Source organism: Pinus tabuliformis, chromosome Q (genome assembly GCF_031772625.1).
Source record: "Pinus tabuliformis cultivar Carrire ecotype Pingquan chromosome Q, CPIR1, whole genome shotgun sequence".
NCBI lineage: Eukaryota > Viridiplantae > Streptophyta > Pinopsida > Pinales > Pinaceae > Pinus > Pinus tabuliformis.
The window spans coordinates 1,346,108,017-1,346,131,818 of record NC_142296.1 but is presented as its reverse complement, the minus strand read 5'-3'; the positions used below and the strand labels follow the sequence as shown (position 1 = coordinate 1,346,131,818).

Sequence of the window (23,802 nt, the reverse complement as noted above, 5' to 3'; positions counted from 1 at the left end):
GTGTGTGTGTGATCAAATCATCATCAATCATGTGAATTTCACACCTCTAAAATTCACACTTGCTTCTTGTGGGTGATTTTGGAGATACTTGGATGTGGATGCATTTTGATATATAGATGCTGATTTTGAAATTCTTTGGAGCTATTTCATGGTCTAATGGAAGGATATATTGCATGTTATCTTGTAAGTGGAATCTTTTGTTGAATATCATTTTTTTGAATGTCTAGTGCATGTAACTATTGATTCTAGGTTGAAGTTATGTGCCCCAATTTGTTGAAGATCAATTTATTGAAGAATATCTAGCTGAATGTTGTATGCATTACTCATTGTGACATGTAATGGATGTTCCTAGTGAAGTACTTTTTGTTATTCTCAATCAAAATCCATCATTCCACTAAGTAGGTAATTATTTAATTGTTGAAATTTTGATAGCTCGGGCATCAAATTTCAACCTCTTTAGAAGGAATTTGGCTTATCTTAAACATCCTAGACTCCATGTCCCCATAGGACAAGGCACTGGTCCAATCACTTGATGATTGTTGACCATTAAAGATCACTTGAAGACTCCATGCCCGAGGATATGTCAGAGATTTTAAGCTCTATCTTTTCCTATATTGTACTCAAATTTCGCAAGCCCTATGAGGATGTTGTAAAGTGATGCTAGTGTGATGAATTGAGTCATGTAACAGGCCTAGGTAACTTGGGACATTGTCATCAAGTGAGTCCACTCTGGGGAGTTTTTTTTACTTGCTTAATTATTGGTACTTTTTACCACTTAATAATTAATCGAATTTTTTCTCTTAGCTATAACCCCAAGCCAGAGTGCAGTTTGATGGAAAGGCCTTGGGTGAGTCCTAGTGTTTAGAGTCATTGTATATTACCATACTAGATCACTTGTAAAGTTTCGCGGATTTTGATTAGGTCTAGGGGTCGTTTTTTAAAATTTTAAAAATTCCTGCAGGACGGAAATTTTAATAAATTTTGATTGTAAATTGTAATAAGTGATGTTGAAGTTATATGGGGTATGAGTGCTCAAAATTTCACCTCTACTCAACTTTCTACTAAGATATACTTTGAGGGGTAAAAAATAAGTTATGGACCCTCAAAACCCACTTTTTCTAAGTTTAGTGGAAAATGTGGCAATAAATTAGCCCAGAAATAAATTAAATGGAAAAAATAAGAGAACTTCATGTGACAAAATGACATGGAAATGACTTGGAAATTATTTCAAGTCAAAGATCAAGTCAATGGGCAGTGAAATGGTGATTTGGCACATGACATCACATAAGAGATTGAGCACATGGGAAATCGAGTTTCTAGCTACAATTGAGGAGTTCAATTGGGTGACATGGCAACATGGGGTCTTCTTGAGGAGTAACGAGTATCTCATGAGATTGTTTTGGAGAGTTAAGTGAAGTCTCCACTCAATGTGAAAATTCCTTGAAATGCAACAACTGGAAATATTTCTTCTAACTGATAAATTAATTATGCATTTTATTCTGTTTACGGCAAAATAACGAAATATTCACATTGCAATTTCTTCACCAAATAAAATACCGCAGATGCAAAAATAGGAATTGAGAAATATGATAGCACACACATAAAAATAACAATTATTTTTGGACAAATGTCCCCGGAAAAACCCAATGTAGGAAAATTGGTGTTGCAGCTGAGGCTTTTTATTATTAAGCAGCAGTGAAATTTTGAGTACAGTGAAATGACGCCAAACTGGTGATCCTTTCCTGAGAGCAAAACTGGAAAAATCACTGAGGGAAATTTACTCTCTTCTCCAAGCAATCCTGACTCCAACTGACAGCTCCAAGTGAGCCGTCCAAACTCTCTGCGCAGACCTTGCGTCACCTCTACGTAGTCTTCCACACGCTCAACCTAGAACCACTGCAACTCAAGCCGTCCTACCTATAGGCTACTGTTGACCGAGGAAGTGTCTCTCCTGCCTATTGGAAAATCTTCCTGGCCTCTGGAACCTAAAATGACCTCCACTCCAAATAAATCGAACTGCTTCTTTGAGGCTCTGCACAAGCCCTGCACAGCATCCTGGAGAATAATTTCATCCTCCTCTTTTGCCTGTTCGAAACTGGAAAATCTTCCTCCAGATCACTGTCTCTTCCCCTCTCTAGCCCTGTGTCCCCTCTCTGGCTCGAACTCTCGTACTGGCTAGCTTACTACCCAAGGAACTCGCACTGTTGGCTCCCTCTTGTATATCTCTCCATCTACCCATCGACCTCTTCTTATAATCTCCAGTTGGAACTCCAACGACCACAATTAAAACTTAATCGATGGTTGAGATCATCTCCAAGTCGATCTGTGTGAGTTTCTAGAGAATTCTCACCTTTCTCAATTAATTACTATTTAATTAATCGATTTCCCTAAGTTAGACTTAGACATTTTTTATTTATCGATCAATTAATTTAATTGAGCTATTTCTAGGTGGAATTTCCATAAATGATTTATGGGTTTTGGAGAATTGTGTTTCAACCTCTCCACAAAGTTTTGAGACTAGAACACCATCTGATGCTACAAAAACTAACACTCCCTCTTAGCAAGGAAGGTTTTCTCCAACTGTCTCCATAACATCCTCCATACACGCTGTTGATGTTTGGAAACTGTGACTGCCTACCACTACCCACCAACTACTACGCAACTTTGATGTTGCATCTGTGCTGCTGTTGACACTACATTGTACAACCTATGTTGCTTCCAACTCTACATTTGCACAGCAACCCAACTAACAATCGCTCTCAACTGTTGTTGTTGTTATTGCAATTATAGCAACTGTGAAGCATCCAAAATCCCGAATCAACTGTCTTTGTGCTGCAACTGTCTCTTGAGCTCTGACTGCTACTAGTTTATGCATTGTCCACTGGAGATTTTGCACTATGCTTCCTGCACTGCTATCAACACTGCTCTGGGCTCCTCAGCATTTGACTGCAACTGTTGCCTTGGAACTGACTGCACCAATTGACATTGATCCTCCTGATATTGAATATTGTGGGCCCTTATAGCAAGGTAATGATCCATGAGGAAAACACCATCTGATGCTCACCTTTATGGACCCTGCCCAAATCTCTGCACAACTTTGGGACTAAAGCTCCATATCGCCGTGCCTCTCTCTTGGAGGTATAGTTGCATACATGGCGAAATCTTCCTCTAGCCTTGAGGAAAGATTATCAATCTCTGTTGGAGCCTCCGTCTGCTTTTGCTTCTCCTTCTTGTCCTTCTTCCTTTGAGGACACTGACTACTGTAATGGCCAAATTTGCCATACCTGAAGCACTTGATCTTTAATAAATCCTTCTTTTTCTTCTTTTCTCCCTGCGAGCCTTGTCCCTGACTGGGACCTTTTACCTTCCCTTTTGATGTAAGGGCCACATTTTCTTCCTCTTTTTCACCCTTCGATACCTTGCTCCTACTGCCGCTGATGGAGCTCTTTATTAGAGCTTGCCTCATCTCCTCCTATGCAAGATCACCCCACATCTGGTCCCACCTAGGCAATGTATCTCATCCTAGAATGCTATGGACGAAATTCTCCCAATCCTCGGTGACACTGTTGAGGGCTAACCTTACCATCTCTGTAGGTGGAGGTGTTTCTCCTACCGTTGCAAGCTCATCTGAGATATCCTGAAGTTTGGTGAGAAAAGGGTCTATGCCTTCACCCTTCTTCATCTTGGTGTTTCTCAACTTTTTCTTCAAGAACATCTTCTGCTGCTCGGAAGGATTCTGATACAGCCCTGAGAGAGCATCTCATATTTCTTTGGTTGTGTTCTTGCCAGATATATGTGAGACTATATGGTCCTGAATTCCATCCAGGATCATCCGCTTTGCCTTGGCCATCTCCTTGTTGAAGGTTTTCAGTTGATTTGCATTGGTAGGTTTTGCCACTACGTTTTCTGCAGAGGTCTTCAGGCCATCCTCATCCAGAAAGGACATCCTAGCCTTCCAGATGATATAGTTGGATGCACCATCCAACTTGTCTTGGTCTCTAAGCCCAATTGTGGCTATCTCTACAAAAACTCGACCTAGGGTGGAAATTTCCCTCTTTCTCTTGCTGGATAGCTAGCTCTACTATTCGTACTCCTTTCTGGAGTGAGAAATCCTGCTTGCTACTGCTTCCAACTGCAACTGGAAAATTGCATTCTGAAGCTAGAAACCCTATGAGAGAAACTCCCTCAGTGTGTGCACTTTCTCTTCCTTCTGGCACTGAATTTTATTTAGCAATTGCTGCAAACCGTTTGTGCCTAGACAAGAAAATCTGCTCTGTGAAATTTGAGCTGATGCTCCCTCTGCCTGCTGGAATCGCTATTCTGGACAAGTTGAACTTCCTGCCACCCTACAACTGGAAAATCTAAGTCTTTCCCAACAATTCACATTGCCTGGCTAGGCATTCCGCAGCCCCAAAAATTTCAGCCTGCTGCTCCCTCTGAACAACGAAATTTTCTCACTTTCGCCTCTGAGCTTCCCGTCCATCAAATACGCTCTGATACCATGTGAAAATTCCTTGAAATGCAGCGACTGGAAATATTTCTTCTAACAAATAAATTAATTATGCAGTTTATTCTGTTTACGACAAAATAATGAAATATTCACACTGCAATTTCTTCACCAAATAAAATATCAGGGAAGCAAAAATAGGAACTGAGAAATATGCTAGCACACACATAAAAATGACAATTATTTTTGGACAAATGTGCCTGAAAAAACCCAATGTGGAAAAACCGGTGCAACAGCTGAGGGTTTTTATTGTTAAGCAACAATGAAACTATGAGTATAATGAAATGATGCCAAACCAACGATCCTTTCCTTAGAGAAATACTGGCAAAATCACTGAGGAAAATTTACCCTCTTCTCCAAGCAATCTCGGATCCAACTGACAGCTCCAATTGAGTCGTCCAAACCCTTTGTGTAGGCCTCGTGTCACCTCTGTGCAGTCTGCCACACGCTCAGCTTGGAACAACTGCAACTCAAGCCGTCCTACCTGTTGTTGACTGAGGAAGTGTCTCTCCTGCCTACTGGAAAATCTTCCTGGACTTTGGAACCTGAAATGACCTCCACTCCAACTAAATCGAATTGCCTCTTTGAGGCTCAGCGCAAGCACTACGCAGCCTCTTGGAGAATAATTCCGACCTCCTCTCTTGCCTCTCTGGAACTGGAAAATCTTCCTCTGGATCACTGTCTCTGCCCCTTTCTATCCTTGCGCCCCCTCTCTGGCTCGGACTCTGCTACTGGCTAGCTTGAACTGCCTAAGGAACTCGCACTGTTGGCTCCCTCTTGTGTATCTCTCCATCTACCGATCGATCTCTTCTTATAATCTCCAGTTGGGACTCCAACGACCACGATGAAAACTTAATCGATGGTTGTGATCATCTCCAAGTTGATCCGTGTGAGTTTCTAGAGAATTCTCACCTTTCTCAATTAATTACTATTAATTAATCGATTTCCCTAAGTTATACTTAGGCATTTTTTAATTATCGATCAATTAATTTAATTTGTTGTTTCTAGGTGGTATTTCCAGAAACGATTTCTCGATTTTGGAGAACTCTTGTGTTTTAGCCTCTTCACAAAGTTTCGAGACTAGAACACTATTCGATGCTACAAAAACTAACACTCCACTTCAACTCCACCTATCCTCACCACTTGTACACTCATTTCACTTCATGCCACATGCATTTCTCAAGGGCAGTGACATGCATTCCTTGATGACTCACGCATGGTAGATTGGAGGTAGTTTTGGATGTGTCATCCGTTTGTTGGCATGATGAGATTTGGTTGGAAGTTAGCTCCCTCATTCACCAACAAGCTCCCACATTTGGCAGCTCGAGTTCTTCACAAGGGAAATACATTGGGCAAAAGGAGGATTTTAACTTGCACATGTGTCTCATGCTCTCTCTCTTGGGATTCGATTTTCTTTCCTTGGGATCATCTCCATTCACACTTGTCACATGGTTGCTCCATTGAGATTTTCTCCCATTTCTCTATTTAAATGAGCCTTGGGCTCTGATTTTGTAGTATGGATACTAGCTATTGTGCTTGTGGAAGCTTTGCTCTCTTGTGTATTTTCAAATATTTTTGCATTAGACTTTGGGGTTCACAAATTGGATGTTCTTCCTCCTTGAGCATGGTATGGATTCTTGTTGATCAATTGTGCTTATTTCCTTTTATATGTGCTACATGTTTTATGCTTCCATATGCTTTTAGAAATGTATTGTTGTAGAGTTGTCTTGCATTAATACATGATTTAAAGATTTGCTCTAGATTTAGTGTTGATTTTGGGTAGCATCGGATGTGCTCTAACCTTGAAATTTGGTGGAGAGGCTAAGGCACATGTGATCTCCAAGACCAAGAAATCATTTGGAGAAATTCCACCCGGATGAGGAGTTATTAAAATAATTAATATTTTTAATGGGTTCCTAAGTTTAAACTTAGGGAAATAAAAATATTAATGGGTATTAATAAAAATAAGGGTGAGAAGCTTCTAAGAGACGAGGATCAAGTCTGTTTTAATCTTAGCCGTTGATTAGAGCCTAATTTTTAATAGTTGATTCATCAACAGGAAAAGTATAAGAGAAGACTTGAGGATCATTTGGAGACACACCAGCGGATACTCAGTATCCCAAGGAAAATCGATTCTCAAAGAGAAGGAGATCGATTTCAGAGGGTGGATTGTAAGCTGGAGGAAGAGGAGGGAATCAACAGTAGTTAGTGATGGAGGAGGAGGTGACGTAGGGGCATTGAGAGACAACGCAGAGGGAGACGCAGTCCAGGGGAGACACAACCCTCACGCAGGCTGACGTAGAGGGACGCAGAGTGATGCAAAAGTGACACAAAAGTGGGAGAAGGGTCTCCAAGGTGTCAGAAAATTTCCAGGGGAAAGGCTCAAGTGTTTTCTCTCAGTTTCTCTGTAAAATCATTCCTTGTAAAGCGATTGTTGCTGAAGATTAATAAAACCCTCATTTGTTGCACCGATTTTCCCACATTGGGTTTTTCTGGGGACAATTGTCCAAAAGCAACTGTGTTGATGTGATTGATTCTTGCGCATGTATATTGTTGTTATTTTCTTTGTATATTGTTGTTATTTTCTTTGTGTAATTATGTGATAATTGCAGTAGAATTTATTTTAATGTTTGGTGAAGGGATTTCGTAAATAACTTATTGTGAAGGATAAGTAGGTGAAATAAATCAGTTGCTGCAGTAGAATTTCAGGTTAGAAATTTTCACATGGTATCAGAGCAGAGATCCGACAACAGGAGAGAATAATCGGCTATGGGTCAGGAGCATGATGCAGAGGCATCAACTCAAAGGGACTCACGCAAATTTCTAGAAGAAAGCACGAGGGACATGGATCATGATTATTCTAGCTGAAAGCATAGAGAGAGGGAAGCTGGAAGCTGGATGTCACCTGGAAGCTGGAAGCTGAAAGCTTGAAGTCACCTGGAAGCTGGAAGCTGAAAGCATAGAGAGAGGGAAGCTGGAAGCTGAAAGCTTGAAGTCACCTGGAAGCTGGAAGCTGAAAGCTGAAAGCATAGAGAGAGGGAAGCTGGAAGCATAGAGAAAGGGAAGCTGGAAGTTTGAGGAGGGTGTGAGAGAGTCTGGAAGCAGGAAGCTGGAAGTTGGAAGCTGGTTGTGTAATGTGTCAGAATCAGGGAGAGCAGGAAGTCACACCCAAGATTTTGTTGTGGGTGTGAGAGAGTCAGGAAGTCACACCCAAGATTTTGTTGAGGGTGTGAGAGAGTCAGGATAGGATGGTGTCAGAGTTGGATGATAAAGTCAGGAGATCATTGTTTAGTTTTGGTTTGAAGGTGGGGTGATGGGGCTCCATCAAGGCTGGCCGAAGGTTCAAGGATCAAGGCTGGCTAAATGTTAGCTTCCAGACTGGAAGAAGAAGTCGCTTGCCTAGCAAGCTTTGCCTCCTCTGAGGTTTGGTATATAGATAGTGGAGCTTCTTGGCATATGACAGGAATTTGAGAATGTTTTTCAAATTATCCGGAAGAAAAGATGAATTTTCAGATCACCATGGAAATAAGGCAAAGTGTACCCCCGTAGGAAGAGGTACTGTAGTGTTTCAAACGGAAGCAGGAGAGCGGCTTTGAGCAACTAATGTGCTGCATGTGCCAGGATTGGGGATGAACTTACTCTCCGTATCTCAACTTCAAAACAAGGGCTATGACGTTTTCTTCATTAAGGAGAAAGTATATGTCAAACACCCGAGTTGGAAAAAGAAGGCCTAGATTGGAATCAAAAGTAACACGTTGTATAGATTATAGCTAGAGTCTTCAATGGCATTGATAGATAGCAATGGAGATAAAGATTTGAATGAACTATGGCGCGGGAGGATGGGACACTTACACTATGGGGCTCTGCGAATTCTTAGGAAAACAATAACAGGAGTTCCAGAGTTAAGTACTGAACAAGATGATGTATGTAGAGGGTGCGCTCTAGGCAAGTATGCCAAAACAACGTTTTCCAGAAGTAACAATAGAGCTTAGAGTGTTCTAAGATTGATACACTTAGACATCTGCGGACCTATGTCCACAAAAGCTCTTAGTGGTGTCGAATACTTCGTCACTTTCATCGATGACCATTCCAGGAAGACTTGTATTTACTTTCTGGAAACCAAGGATGAGGTTTTTGGTCGATTCAAAGAATTCAAGGCTCTAGTAGAGAATTTGACAGGAAAGAAGATAAAAATGTTGTGCTCAGACAATGGTGGGGAGTATGTTGACAAGGACTTCACCGATTTTTGCGCTAGGGAAGGCATTAGAAGGGAGTGGATAGATCCCTACAATCTGGAGCAGAATGGAGTAGCAGAAAGGAAAAACAAGACTATTGTGGAAGCAGCTAGGGCAATGCTGTATGATCAGGATATGCCCAAATTCTTGTGGGCAGAAGCATGCAGCACGACAGTTTATGTCCAGAACAGGACTCCACACAGGGCATTGGGCAAAATCACTCCGGAAAGGGTCTTCACCGGGAAGACACCTGAAGTCAGTCATTTCAGGATATTTGGGAGTTTGGTGTATTGTCGTATACCCGAAGAAAAGAGAAAGAAATTAGATCAAACTGCTGAGAAAGGATATCTTGTGGGATATAGCGAGAATGCTAAGGCATATAGAGTCTATCTTCTAGGGAGTAGGAAGGTAGTAGTTCGGTGGGATGTAAAGTTCATGGAGGACAGAGCTTTTAGGAAATCCCGAGAAATGACTTCCGAGGAGCAGTCAAAAGACGATCTGTTGGTCCAACCACTTCGACTAGCAGAAACTAGTACCAGCAATTCTCCTAAAGGCAAAGCTTCAGAACAGGAGGAATCTCAGGAAGAGGAAGAGTTGATAGATGTACCCACTACCAATGGAAGAACAAGCCGGGAACTCCAACAGATTCTACGGGATGCAGAGGACTTCATTGGTGCACCCAGGAATGATAAAAGGGAGCAAAGACAACCAAACAGATACCAGGCCCTAGTAGCTCAGGTTGGGGAACCTTCTAGTTTTCAGGAGGCCGTTCAACATCAAGTATGGGTAGATGCTATGGTGGAGGAATACAGTTCTATAATGGTCAATGATGTCTGGGAAGTGGTACCTAGGCCTCAGGACAAGTCAATGGTAGGTTCGAGATGGATCTACAAAGTTAAATATGTTGCAGACGACAGTGTGGAGAAATACAAAACCATGTTTGTGGCTAAGGGGTCTGCTTAGAAGGAAGGGATATACTACAAAGAAACCTTTGCCCCAGTAGCTAGGTATACTTCTATTAGAATTGTGATGTCCCTTGCAGCACAGATGGGGTGGGAGATTCACCAGATGGATGAAAAGACAACGTTCTTGAACAGGGTGATAGAAAAAGAAGTATACATTGAACAACCAGAGGGCTTTGAGACACATGAGAAGAAATCTCATGTATGCAGATTAAAGAAAGCCTTGTGTGGGCTTAAACAGGCACCTAGAGCATGGTACAGTCGAATTGATGGCTACTTGCAGAAGATGGGGTTTGTTAAGAGTGACGCAGATCCTAATCTCTACTATCTTGTCGTAGAGAATGAGCCTCTAATCCTGGTGTTATATGTGGATGATCTTTTCCTGACAGGATCATCCAGGATCATCCAGGCTCATCAAAGATTGCAGAAGAACCTAGCCACAGAGTTCAACATGAAGGACTTGGGATAGATGCATTATTTCCTAGGGTTGGAAGTTTGGCAGTAGAAGGGTGAGATCTTCCTTGGACAAGGGAGATATGCTACAAAGATCTTGAAGAGATTCAGGATGCAGGACTGTAGACCTATGGCTACTCCAATGATCACCAACTGGAAGAAGATTGATGCATCAGAAGATAAAGATGTTGACCCCACCTTGTACAGGCAGCTTATAGGGTCCCTGATGTATTTGGTCAATACCAGGCCAAACAATTGTTACGCTGTCAAGACTCTCACCCTTTGAGACATGGGAGGGCTAGCACCATCCTTAGAGCCCTCAAAGTTGGAGCAAGATCAAGCTATTCTATCACCAGGAGACCCATGAGACCCAATTTTGTGCCCCAAATCCACATTTGGGGGGCACAGGATGGTTTGCATCGAAACACAGGGGCCAACCCCTCTATCATGATTTTAGAGGCCCTCTACATCACACATGGAACCATTTGGCATCAACACCTTCACTCTGGAGGCCTATGCATGCATGACGTCAGCATTTTGTCCCTCCTTAGGAGATTTTATCATTTGTTGCATTGGTTACTAGATCGGCTTGTGACCTAGAGGTGTTTTTTGCCCATCACTTTATGATTTTAGGGGCTTTTAGACATAATTCAGTTTAGTAGCTCATATAAATATATGTGATCACTCATTTGTGACCAAATCGTCATCAATCTTGTGAAATTTTGGACCTCTTGAGAATTCACACTTGCTTTTTGTGGGTGATTTTGGAGATACTTCAATGCATTTTGATATATGTAAGTTGATTTTGACATTCTTTTGAGCTATTTCTTGGTGTAATGGAAGGATATGTTGCATGTTATCTTGTAAGTGGAATCTTTTGTTGAATATCTTTTTCTTGAATGTCTAGTGCATGGAACTATTGATACTAGGTTGAAGTTATGTGCCCTAATTTGTTGAAGATCAATTTATTGAAGAATATCTAGATGAATGTCATCTGCATTACTCATTGTGACATGTAATGAATGTTCCTAGTGGAGTACTAATTATTTTCCATCAAAATCCATTATTCCATTAAGTAGGTAATTGTTGAAATTTTTATAGCTAAGGCATCAATATTTGACCTCCTTAGAAGGAATTTGGTTTATCTTAAACATCCTAGACTCCATATCCCCATAGGATAAGGCACTGGTCTCATCACTTGATGATCAACCTTAAATTTTCTCCATAAATTTCTCTTCTCAAGTTCAGTCCTTTTAAGGCTTGGAATAAAAACTAGGGCTTGGAGCGAAATTTTAGGGAGGAGGAATTTTGGTGGCTTGAGAGCCTAAACATCAAGAGGTAGGTCTTGACTACATGACCTATCATTTTGGTGGGAATCCACTCAAACTTCATCCATAAAGTTTCTTGCCCTAGGTGTTGCCCTAAGAGGGAAACCCTAGATTCTTCTCCCTCAACTTGAGGACTTTCTTGAGGGTTTCATGAGCCTTGGAATAGCTTATTATCATTGCAAGAAACCATTTTTCTTTGGTCTTGACCTTATGAACAATTGTTTTCACCAAAAATCTCAATACCCTAGGTCTTGAACCTTGTTTTCTAGAGTTTTTCTTTGAGAGCGTTTTGCTTCTTGGTAGCCTTGAATAATTACTGAGCCTCTCTTTTGAATGAGCTCTAGCTTGATTAATTTGTGCCTCATACCTAGCATATCTATTCTAAGTGATCTCCTTCCTACTGGGACTCCTTCCATCAATGAAACTCTGTAATGAGCAGGGGATTTTGGCTAAGGTGACATTGGGCCTCTACCCTATTGTTAGCACTTTGTCTAGCTTTTGTCTTGTAGGGTTTCCCTCTCCAAGGCCTACTAGAATTTGTGGTAAAAGGTCCGACTACAATCATGTTAATAGGTTGAGAGAAAAACCAGCCACAAGAAAATTTCCAAACAAAAAATTTAAATTTGATTTCCCTTGACCCAGGAAGGTGCAATGATACTACTTGTTATAATCCTTTGTGGACAATAAATACACTGCAGTGTAACTAATTATTAAACACAAGAATATAGAGAATACACAAACCATGCTTGTTATGATACAAATCCAACGTGCCCAATACAATGATGTGCATGTATATATATACTCTCTAACAAGTATTCTTAGGGGCCTATGCCAACTGCCTATCATTATTATATTGCCTAAATTATTATCTACCAACTACCTAGTGGGACTTATTCAATCAGTATGGCCAAATTATATTAAAGAGTTCATACGCTAACTACTTAGTGGACATTATTCCATTAATATAGATACAATGCATTAATTATCCTCCCTAGATACATTACAGCAGCTATTACTAGCTAGATTGAGATCTTCCCTTGTCAAAATCCAAACCTAATAATGGTGCAAATATTTTGAACATGAATTTTGCCCAAGGCTGCAAGTTAAGAGCAATGACAATGAAACAGAGTAAAAATAAACTATGTGCTGTGGATTAAACAAATAGGAGAAAAGAAACGATCACATCTACATGCATATGAAGTTAGGACCACAAAGAATGGCATTAAATTCTATTCAACTTGGTTGACTTACATCTAAATACAAATGATCCACAAAGGTGGAGATATGATGCACACACACAATAATGCTAAGTGGTCTCTTTATACTCTTAGAGGTCCACAAGCATGGTGGTTGGGACACGAGTGCATCCAACTAATTAGGACTTCCTAACAATGTCTTCATAATGAATGAACTTCTGCCTTAACTTATGATCCACTCAACCTAATAAAATAGTTACATCATTGACACACAATAGCCATTCCATTGACCAGATAGAGAAGTACTAACGGACGAATTTAAAAAATACATCTTTATCACAAAATTGGGACTAAAAATGACTTGGTGTTCAAGGTCATGAACTTTTGATGGTTCGATCATAGAAGAACTAATATATTTGAGTTAGATAAATAAGAGGTAATTTCTTTCTAATATGTCATTATGACTTTCCATCCATCTCAATATTTCAAATTCAGTAGTCTTATAGTGAAAAAAATTGTAACTTTTTTCATGTTTATGTCTTCTATTATCTTTATCTTATCATTGACATTTTAAACTTCTTCATATCAAAATCATAAATTGGCAACAGAAATTTGTGCTCCCTTGATTTTTCCATTCTCTGCTCCTAGTATCCTGATGCAGACATGTGGATGCAGGTGGAAAAGGGGACAGCTAATTGGGAAAGAATTGCAGCTGAAGCTGCAAGAACCATTCCTGGCCGCGAGAATGGTGGAAATTGTGACATAAAAAATCTCAGCAAGGGCTCTAAAGTGTACCTCCCTGTTTTTATTGAGGGTGCCAATCTTAGTATGGGTGACATGCATTTTTCTCAGGGTGATGGTGAAATTTCATTCTGTGGTGCCATTGAGATGAGTGGCTTTCTTGTGTTAAAGTATCCCCACTCTACTTGCTCTCTTAGACTTGAAGCCATGCTTGCATCAGAATTATTGTTTGTAGTCATTTATGCACTTTCTTTCCTTTTTAGCTCCTTTGAAACTCCAACAATTTACAATATATGAATAGCACAAGTGCAACAACCATTTCAATGCTGCAAGTTGTGTCGTCCTGCATACTTTGTTACAAATCAAACATCTACTAGAAGAACAATATCAATCCGAATTCCTATTGACACAGAAAGACAGACAGTGTCAAATTTTCCAAATGTGCTATAGGAATGCTGTCCTATGTTTATAAATCACATCTAAAATTATTTAATCACAGAAAATGAATATTTCTGCAGATGCAACAATCACACATGGCTGGAAAAATGAACAGTGGAAGCAATAAATGAGTAACACACATGCAGTTGCACAGTAAACAAACACTGCAGAACAAAGAAGTATAATCTGCTGAAATAGAAGTATGGCTATGCTGAGGAAAGAAGGCAGCAGCTATTGTTGTACAACTGTATATGCTACTACTGTGTGGATTCCCTCTAGCTGTTTGTTATAGCAGATCTACACTTTTTCCTTTGAGATGCACTCTCCTTCTCTTGGTCTCTGTGTCTTTCAAGTGTTTCCATGTGTGTTTCAAATTCTCCCATCTTGTCCTATTTATGCTTTGAGAGTGATAAATAATCTCCTAAATCCTAGCAACTAATTTCCCATATCTCAGCAACTAATATTCTTAATCCTAGTGTTGACCACTACTGGTCAACTACCCATGCAGTACACCTCCTTTCTGTTGGCAGAGAAGGGTAGCTCCTGAGCGACATGTCCGTGCCAGTCTACAGTCATCGACAGCTTGATCTTTCCTGTTGTAAACCCAGTCTGCACGTTTGAATTGTAAATAATCTAAGCAGATCAGAGTCATGTATGTAAAGTTGCCTAGGTGGACCTAACTTTCTAATGACAATCTGCGTCCCGGGAGGTTTTTAGTCTCACCGATCCATGGATCGGCAGAGTTTTCCTTCAAACCCGACCCCAAAGCCGGGATGCATTTCGTTATTAGGACTTTAGGAGAATCCTAGCGTGTTAATCTGCTAGATTATAGTTGTGTCGCAGATCTGGGTGGTCTATGAGGGTCTATGTTAAAGTGGGTTCGTCCTCTTAAGATGTAAATTGTAAAAGTCATGATGTAATGTGTCTTGAGGGTTGAGAAATGTTTAAATCCCCTCATGAGTCCCAAGTCCTAGGTCCTAGGGGATGTTTCCAACGGTTTGGTTCAAATGATCCATTTAGAAAATAAATAAAATATTAAAAAAAAAAAATTAATAAAAAATAAAAAAATAATAAAAAATTCATAAAACAAAGCAAAAACCCTAAATCATAAAATAATAATATTTTTTGTGAACACATGCAAAATATCTTTTTTAAATAAAATCGACGGATGAGATCAAGAGGTGTCTTGATCCTCATCAACGGTCGAGATCAGTTCTACATGGATCACCCAAAACTAGCCGTTGGGATCATTTCCTTCTTATAGGGTCTTAGGGGGTCATTTTACAGGTTTATCTGATCTGTGAGTCTGTACTGAAAGCTCTCTTGTAATCTGATTTCTGATTAATAAAAGAAGACTTTGGGGTTCAAACTGGCTGGTGTTACTCTCTGGAATTGCTGTGAGATGTTTGCTTTTCTGCATATTTCAGTTTTCAGCAGTTAAAATAGCTGGTTTTTCAGAGCATTGTGAGTACAGATATCTTGCTCACGTGCTAGGGTTTGAATGTTGTAGGGTTTCTGAAATAATGGCAGGTATCTCCATTATTTCTTGAAATCTAGCAGCATTTCTTGCCCTCTTTGCTGATGTTTGCTTGAGGTGTGCAGGAAACCTTTAGGTGAAGGGTATTTGTGGGCGTTTGGGGAAGTTCTGGGCTGAACCAGCCGACTCCCACAGGCTGTTCTGTGCAGAGCCCAGCTGATTGTGCCCCGGGTTAATCTTTTAAAGTTTACTTCCTGTTTTGCATGAGAGATTTTCTTATTTTCACAGTAAAGTTCATATTTCTGATAAATTAAAAAGGTTACTGCAATTATTGTTAAAACTAGCTGTCCAGAGCTATAAATTTTTGTGACTTTGGGTAAATTTTAAAGGGTTTATTGCAAAATTCTGTGTATCTGCCAAATTTCTTTTTCTGCAGGATATCTGTCATCAGGGTTACAGCCTTTTTCTGATTTTGGCATTCGACAAATTTGTAAACTGGTGAACTGGCTTACATCCACCGCTGCATCAACGTGAGAAGTAAACGTGAATGAGGGTGCTTTCTTTCTGGCTAAATCATCCCAGGTATTTCCAAAAAACCTGCTGCCTTCATTAACCTGCAAGCACATCTCTAAAAAAAAAAAAAAGGACAGAGAAATTTTCGAAGCACAATGGAAGCGTGAATGCATACATAACTCAGGTTTTCGATTTGAGTATTTTGTGATTTGATTTCTGGTGAAACGTATTGAGTTATTTCATAAATCCAGGCAAACCACGCTCAGAGGAGACTCAAACGATTTTCTTTTGCACATTTAAATCTTATGCATATTCGAAATTTCGATTTTCAGTTCCCTTCCCGAGCCAGGGCTACGATTTTCATTTTGCTTGGCATTCGATTCATCTCGGATTGTCTTAATATCAGTGTTATGATGGCGTGTTTGGGTGCAAAACGTTTTGAGGTTGTTAGGATTATAGTTCAGCAGTGAACGCGTTTCATCTCTGCGTGCACGGGTCAGGGCTGCCGGTTCCATATTCACGTCTTGCTTGCTGGGCGTAGTCGCTCAGGTAGCCATCTGCATATCACTAATTTTTTTCCAATCCGCACTTCAAATCGATTTGTCTGCTGTGTCTCCGCCGCGTTTAGCTGGTCCTGTTCAAGGGTTCATATTGTCCGCGTCAATTTTTTTGCTTGCGTTGGGCTGGGGTCACTATCACCGTTCAGCGTTTTGTCTTGAGCTCTTACGTATCTGCATTTTCACATTTAGACGTAGGTCAATTTTGTTAGTTCAAAGTTGTGTTTTATTTTTATTTTTTTTAGTTTTCAACATAAAAGAAAAAATATAAAACATGCGTTTCATTGTTTAGGTTTTAAAATTTAATTTGATTTCATCTTTTTTTTAAATTTTAATTTAATTTCTTTAGTTTAGTTTAGAATATTTTTTTAGAGTTTATTTTATTTAAATTTTCACATAGTTTTAGATTTTCGTAATTTATATTGTTGTAGTTTTCTTTTAGTTAATGTTTTAGATTTTTTTTTTAGGGTTTTGGATTTTAGATAAATAAAAAAAAAATAATAATAAAAAGGAAATTTTAGGCTTCAGTCTTAGTTTTAAATTTTTATATAGTCTAGTTTTAAAATTAACTTAGTTTTTTTTTTTTTTTTTTTTTTAGAATTTTAATAAAAAAAAATAATAAATAAATAAATAAAAATTTGAAAAAAATAAAAAAAAAATTGTGGAGAATTTCTTTTACCTTATTCAGTCGTTTATCATTGCATATCTTTTAAGCTGAGATCTGAATTGAAATAAGTATCTGGTGTCTCTGTTATTCAAAGCAATTTATTTCTCTCAGTTTGCCGGATATCGTTATTCGAGGAACTTGGTGGTTTTTACTGGATATTTAAAGCATCGTTCTATTTGTCTGATAATAAATGATTGTTGTCCGTGGCTCATATTCTTAGATCATTCAGCTAATAATCATTTAGATCTTGTAAGGCACTGGTCTGCTTCGTTTCATCAAATCATTTTTGTGCTTGCCTCAAATCGTGTATCTCGTCTCCCAACCCAACTGCTTGGCAGTTGGCCTCCATCTTTCCTCAGGGACTACCCCCCTTAGCCGTGGGAGACAGGCTTAAACGGAGAGACCGGGGATCAGAGTGACAGCCCCCGGTCTGAGCGTTGTCGTGTCATTTTGCGCGACAACATTTTTTGGCGCCGTTGCCGGGGATAGAGTTTTTCTGTCCTTGGTCCTTGTTTTTCAAGCTTTTCCGTGCTTAGCTTCTTGTTCAAGTGGCGACTCCACTTCCTATATTATCTGCAAGAGTGTACACTAGAAGACATCCGAGCTGTCTGTGCAATCCTACTCCTGATCCTGAAAAGGTTTATAGGGTGCGATCACACAAACTCGCTTCTCGTACACTTCTTGGAAATCTTGGACAAGAAGCCCTCTCCGATATTCATTTGCTCTTTAAAGGTCAAGTTAAGCGCAGCACCATGAGTCTGTTTGCCCCTTGTGATTTTTCTAACATTCCTGGAGCCCCCAATGATATTCCATCTGTTGGGATAGACAAATTGCCTAGTTTTCATGGAGATAATGCCATTACTGTTAATTCCCATCTGCGAGATTTCAACATATGGATGGCTAAGTATGCTAGATCTCCTGATTTTGATCACGAAGATGTCAGGATGACCCTTTTTGTCTTGACTCTAGGAGGTGATGCTCATGACTGGTATACAGAAAAACCTCCTAATACTTTTGACTCTCTACAATCACTCATTAATGCATTTAGAGAAAAATTTGGAGATAAGAGAGAGGGAAGACATCTTGTAAGAGCTCTTACTCTGATGAAAAAGAGAGAAGACGAAACTGTTGAGGAATTTAACAGAAGGTTTAATGGTATTATTAGAGAATTACCTCAAGACTATAAACCTTCAGATAAAACTCTCCAAGATTTTTATATTGACGCCTTTGGTCCCGAACCATCTTACGAGTTAAGGCGTGCTAAACTTACTGATTATCGAGATTGCCAAGCCTTAGCTGTAGAACTTGAAAAGGACAAGGCAGCTTCTGGGAAATCTGAAATCCCAGGTTTTGATAGGGCTGCTACAAAACTAAAGGAACCTAAGGGAAAAGCAGTCCAAGAGCCTGAAAATGAACTTGTTCTCAAATTGCTTCAGAAAATTGAAACCATGGAAATCAACCATAATAAGGAGATAAACACTTTGCAGAATAGGTTAATTCAAATGGAAAGAGCGCAACCGCAAAATTTTCAGCCTCGAAATAATAATAACAGAAATAGTAACTGGCAGAGAAAGGGTCAAACTAGTGAGCAGAGGCCTCCTAATCCGCTTACCAATCTGGTGGATGATGCTCCTCCCTACTGTCGTGCTTGTGCTGATTTTCACGAAGAATCCTCTTGTCCCATTATCAAAAGACTTTTCGATAATGGAATGTTTGGGACAGGTGAGCAAATAAACGTGGTAGGGAGCAAGTTTCCTTTGCCCATGAATGATTGGATAGAGGTTAAGGAAAGGAGTTATGATGTTGTGAATCCTCAATCCGCTTTTAGTATAAATAACCTTGAAGACGAAGATGACATTTTGGCTAGGTTATATGGTGAGAAACCTTCTCCTGAGAAAATTCTGGAAATTGCTAGAGATAAGGGTTTGACATACCAGAGAAGGGATAAGGATCAGAGCGGGAATCAAATTCCTCCTCGAACTTCAAACCCTGGTACAAATTCGGGAATAGATGTCGATTTGGGGAGTTGGTTTAATAATGCTAAAATCTGGGTTCCCGTCTCTGAGATCGCTAAGATCCCTTCCCAAAGGGACAAATTACTAAAAGCAATTCAGGGTCCTCAAGTCAACGCTTCTCAACAGAAGATTCGTGAGGTTGACTATCATGACGCTCCTATTTATCTGCAAAGCGTAGATGCTGATAACAAGGATCATCAACCTTTCTTTATCACCTTGTTAGTCAATGGTTATAAATTGAATAACTGCATGTTGGATTCAGGTGCATCTGCTTGTGTTATGACTAAAAGGGTTATGGAACAGCTTAACTTAAGAGTTTCCAGACCCTACTATAATATATGCGCCATGGATTCTAAGAAGATCGAAGTACATGGTTTAATCAAGGATTTGCAAGTTCATCTTTCGGTCTACCCAGACATCATGGTGGTTATGGATATTGTTGTTGTTGATGTACCTGATGCTTGGGGCATGCTGTTATCTAGAAAGTGGGCCTCTGATCTAGGGGGAAGCATTCAGATGAATTGGTCATATGCTATGATTCCTTCTCCCAGCGGTGACGGTTTCGTTAGACTAAATAGAGAGCCTGAGAGGAAATTTCATGTTGAAAATCCTAAAAAGCCTCATAACGAAATAATTAGAGAGCAATCTGACATCGGGAACTATGCTATCCTGTCTAACTTCATAACTCCTCCCGACGAAAAGGTCAAAAGTCTTAAAGATGAAGTCTGGTATATGTATTTCGATGGTGCGTTCTCTAGTCATGGTAAGGGTGCTGGAATTGTGCTTAAGTCTCCCCTTGGTCACGTATTCAAGTTTGCCTATCGTCTAGAATTTGAAGCAACCAACAATGTCGCTGAGTATGAAGCCATATTGTTGGGCCTTGAATTGGCCAAAGCTTTGAAGATTAAGTTGCTTAGCATAAAGGGGGATTCCGATTTGGTTATCATGCAGCTTAAGAACAAATTCACGTGTAGAAATCAGAGATTAAGAAACTATCGAAATGCTGTGTGGGATACTATGGAGCATTTCGATGCCCTTAACCTTGAAGCAATTCCTAGAGAGCTAAATAGTTCGGCGGATGAGCTTGCCGTAGCTGCTACCACTTTCCAGTTGTCTGACGAGTTAATTAACGATAAAATTAAAATGGAAGTAATATTCAGACCATCTGTTCCAGACAACTCAGAGCATTGGCAGGTTTTTAATGATGAAAAACAAGTCGTTCGTTTTCTCAATCATTTGGATGAGTTTGAGGATTTCCGGATAGTTTCTGGCGAGGATGGCTCTTTAGATCATGGACATATCATAAACCCTACTCCCATAAATGTAGTTGCCTTAGAGCAACATTTTGATCGGCATGATGCCACGAAGCTGAGAGAAGAAGACAAGTTGGACCCAGGCGAGTACCTTGAAGTTAATATTGGTACTTCTGAAAATCCGAAGATGGTTAAAATCGGTAAAGGTACTAGTCTGGAGGAAAGGAAAAGGTTAATTGATTTACTTCGTGAATATCGAGATATTTTAGCTTTTTCCTATGATGAATTGAAGGGCTATAGGGAGGATATTATGGAGCATACTATTCCATTAAAGGACGAAAATGCTAGACCCTTCCGGCAGAAGCTTAGGCAGATTAATCCTAAGTTAGCCCCCCTGGTCCAGAAAGAGCTTACGAAAATGCTTGCAGCAGGGATCATCGCTCAAACTAGGCATTCGACATGGTGTTCGAATTTAGTGATTGTCAGGAAAAAGAATGGTACAATAAGACTTTGTGTTGATTTTAGAAACCTTAATCTAGCATGCAAAAAGGATAATTACCCTTTGCCAAAAATGGAAACTTTGTTGCAAAGAGTAACTGGGTCTGGAATGATGTCATTGCTAGATGGTTTTTCTGGGTATAATCAAGTTTGGGTTAAAAAGGAAGATCGACCCAAGACCACATTCACAACACCATGGGGCACGTTTGAATACATCAGAATGCCATTTGGGTTAACAAATGCTGGGGCTACTTTCCAGAGGGCCATGGATTATGCCTTCAAAGGGTTAATTGGGAAAATCATCGAAATTTACCAAGACGATCTTACTGTTTTCTCTAAAGATGGTATCAGCCATATAGATCATCTTAGGAAAGTTTTCGATAAATGCAGAGAATATGGAATCTCTTTGAATCCGGCTAAATCTGTCTTTGGGGTAACTGAAGGGAAACTTCTGGGTCATATCATTTCTAAGGAAGGAGTCAAGGTCGATCCTGAACGTGTTGAAGCAATTCAAAAGATTCCTCTCCCGCACAACCTCAAGTCCCTTCAGTCTTTCCTTGGAAAGATAAATTTTATTAGAAGATTTATCCCGAATTATGCGGAAATAGCTAAACCCATTCAAAGTCTTCTGAAGAAGGATGTGAAATTTGTCTGGCAAGAAGAGGGCAAAAGGGCTTTCCGAGAAATCAAGTCTGCTATCGCGAAGGCTCCTGTCCTTGTTAGTCCTGATTACTCCAAAGATTTCATGATTTTTTCTTTCGCTTCTGAGGATACCATTGCCGGTGTCTTACTTCAAAAGAATAGAGAGGGTCACGAGCAGCCTATTGCTTTCATGAGTAGAGCACTTCAAAACTCCGAATTGAAGTACAATACCATGGAAAAGCAGGCTTATGCCCTGGTCAAGTCTCTTAAGCATTTTAAAACTTATGTGGGTTATTCTAAGATCATTGCTTTCGTCCCACATTCTGCTGTTAAGGACATATTAACTCAAACTGATTGCTTAGGGACTCGTGCTAGGTGGGTTACTAAGATACAGGAGTATGATTTAGAAATTAGACCCACCAAGCTGATCAAAGGCCAAGGTTTAGCTCAAATGTTAACTGAAAGTAATGAAAAGACTCTTGGTTTGTTCTGCCTTGACGATCTTTCTTCACCAGAATTAAGAAGGTTAGATGAGCATGAATGGTATGAGGACATAGTTTACTACTTAACAAATCTTGCATGTCCTAATCACTTAGTCGCTCATAAGAGAAGGGCTCTTAGACTAAAAGCCACTAAGTACTGCCTTATGAAGGATGGCCTTGGATGGAGAAATCCAGAGGGCATAGTGCTTAGGTGTGTTGACGATGTTGAGTCCAAAAGATTAATTTCCGAATTTCATTCAGGATTTTGTGGTGGTCATTATGCCGCTAGAACTACTGCCCACAAAATCCTGAGAGCTGGCTATTATTGGCCTTCGATTTTTTCTGATGTGCACAAGTATGTTAGAACGTGTCAAGCCTGTCCACTGTTCACTGGGAAACAGAAGCTTGCTGCCCTTCCTCTACAACCTGTTATTGTAGAGGCACCTTTTCAGCATTGGGGTCTGGACTTCATAGGGAAGTTCCATGAAAATTCTAGCAATGGCTACTCTTGGATTCTGACTGCTACTGATTATTTCACTAAATGGGTCGAAGCCATTCCTGCTAAGAATGCCACTGAAAAGGTGATTATGGATTTCATTGAGAATAATATCATTACTAGATTTGGTGTCCCCGCTAAGATCACTACTGACAATGCCAAAGCTTTCAGTTCTTCAGAGTTTACATCTTTTTGTTTCAAATATGGCATCGTCTTATCTCATTCGTCGAATTACTATCCTCAGGGTAATGGTTTGGCTGAATCAAGTAATAAAAATCTCATAACCATTATCAAGAAAATAGTAGGAGATAACAAGAAGTCTTGGGACAGCAAAATCAAGTATGCTTTGTGGGCAGACAGAATTACTAAGAAGAAATCTACTGGTAAATCTCCCTTTGAACTGGTTTATGGCTTGGATGTTACCTTACCTGTGCACCTAAAATTGCCAGCCTATCAGCTTCTCCAAAATATTTCCACTGATAAAGATGTTGTTCAGAATAGGATAGATCAGATTGTGGAATTAGATGAGACTCGTCGGACAGCTTTTGAAACTATATGCAAAAATCAATCTAATATTAAGAAAAACTTTGATAAATGCTCTCGATCTAGATCTTTGCAGGTTGGAGATACGGTTTTACTTTGGGATCGCAAAAATGAAAAACCAGGAAAGCATAAAAAGTTTGACAGCTTGTGGTTGGGACCGTACATCATTAGAGACATAGCTGGACCAAACTCATTCCACTTGAGCAGATTGGATGGTGAATCACTTCATCTACCAGCGAACGGCCAAATGCTCAAGCTGTTCTTCAGAGATGATATCTGATGCCATGGGGCATCTTTTGTATTGTATTTCTATCCCTACTCCTTGTCTTTTCAGCATTTCATTTCTGTTTTTAGGATTAGATTTACTTTTCATGTTATTAGTTAGTCAATAAATGAAGAGCTTTTATCTCTCCTGTACTTAATGCATATGATGATTTGGGAATGGACGCTACTTATTTTTATTTGTGTGTTGTATGGATGCAGATTCTGGATTCTCACGTTCCTACCAGTGCAGCAACGTGTCCCCAAGTAGAGCCAGATGTTGACCACTACTGGTCAACTACCCATGCAGTACACCTCCTTTCTGTTGGCAGAGAAGGGTAGCTCCTGAGCGACATGTCCGTGCCAGCCTACAGTCATCGACAGCTTGATCTTTCCTGTTGTAAACCCAGTCTGCACGTTTGAATTGTAAATAATCTAAGCAGATCAGAGTCATGTATGTAAAGTTGCCTAGGTGGACCTAACTTTCTAATGACAATCTGCGTCCCGGGAGGTTTTTAGTCTCACCGATCCATGGATC

General features: G+C 39.9%; 1 protein-coding gene across 1 annotated transcript in view; it reads left to right on the top strand.

The window, feature by feature from the left end:
* Positions 1–23,802, top strand: part of LOC149224873 (uncharacterized) — a 203,206-nt gene that overhangs the window by 163,640 nt on the left and 15,764 nt on the right. The window contains exon 5 of the mRNA XM_089386309.1: positions 13,357–13,592. Coding sequence (XP_089242435.1) covers positions 13,357–13,592 — 236 coding nt within the window. The remainder of the gene's footprint in view (positions 1–13,356; positions 13,593–23,802) is intronic.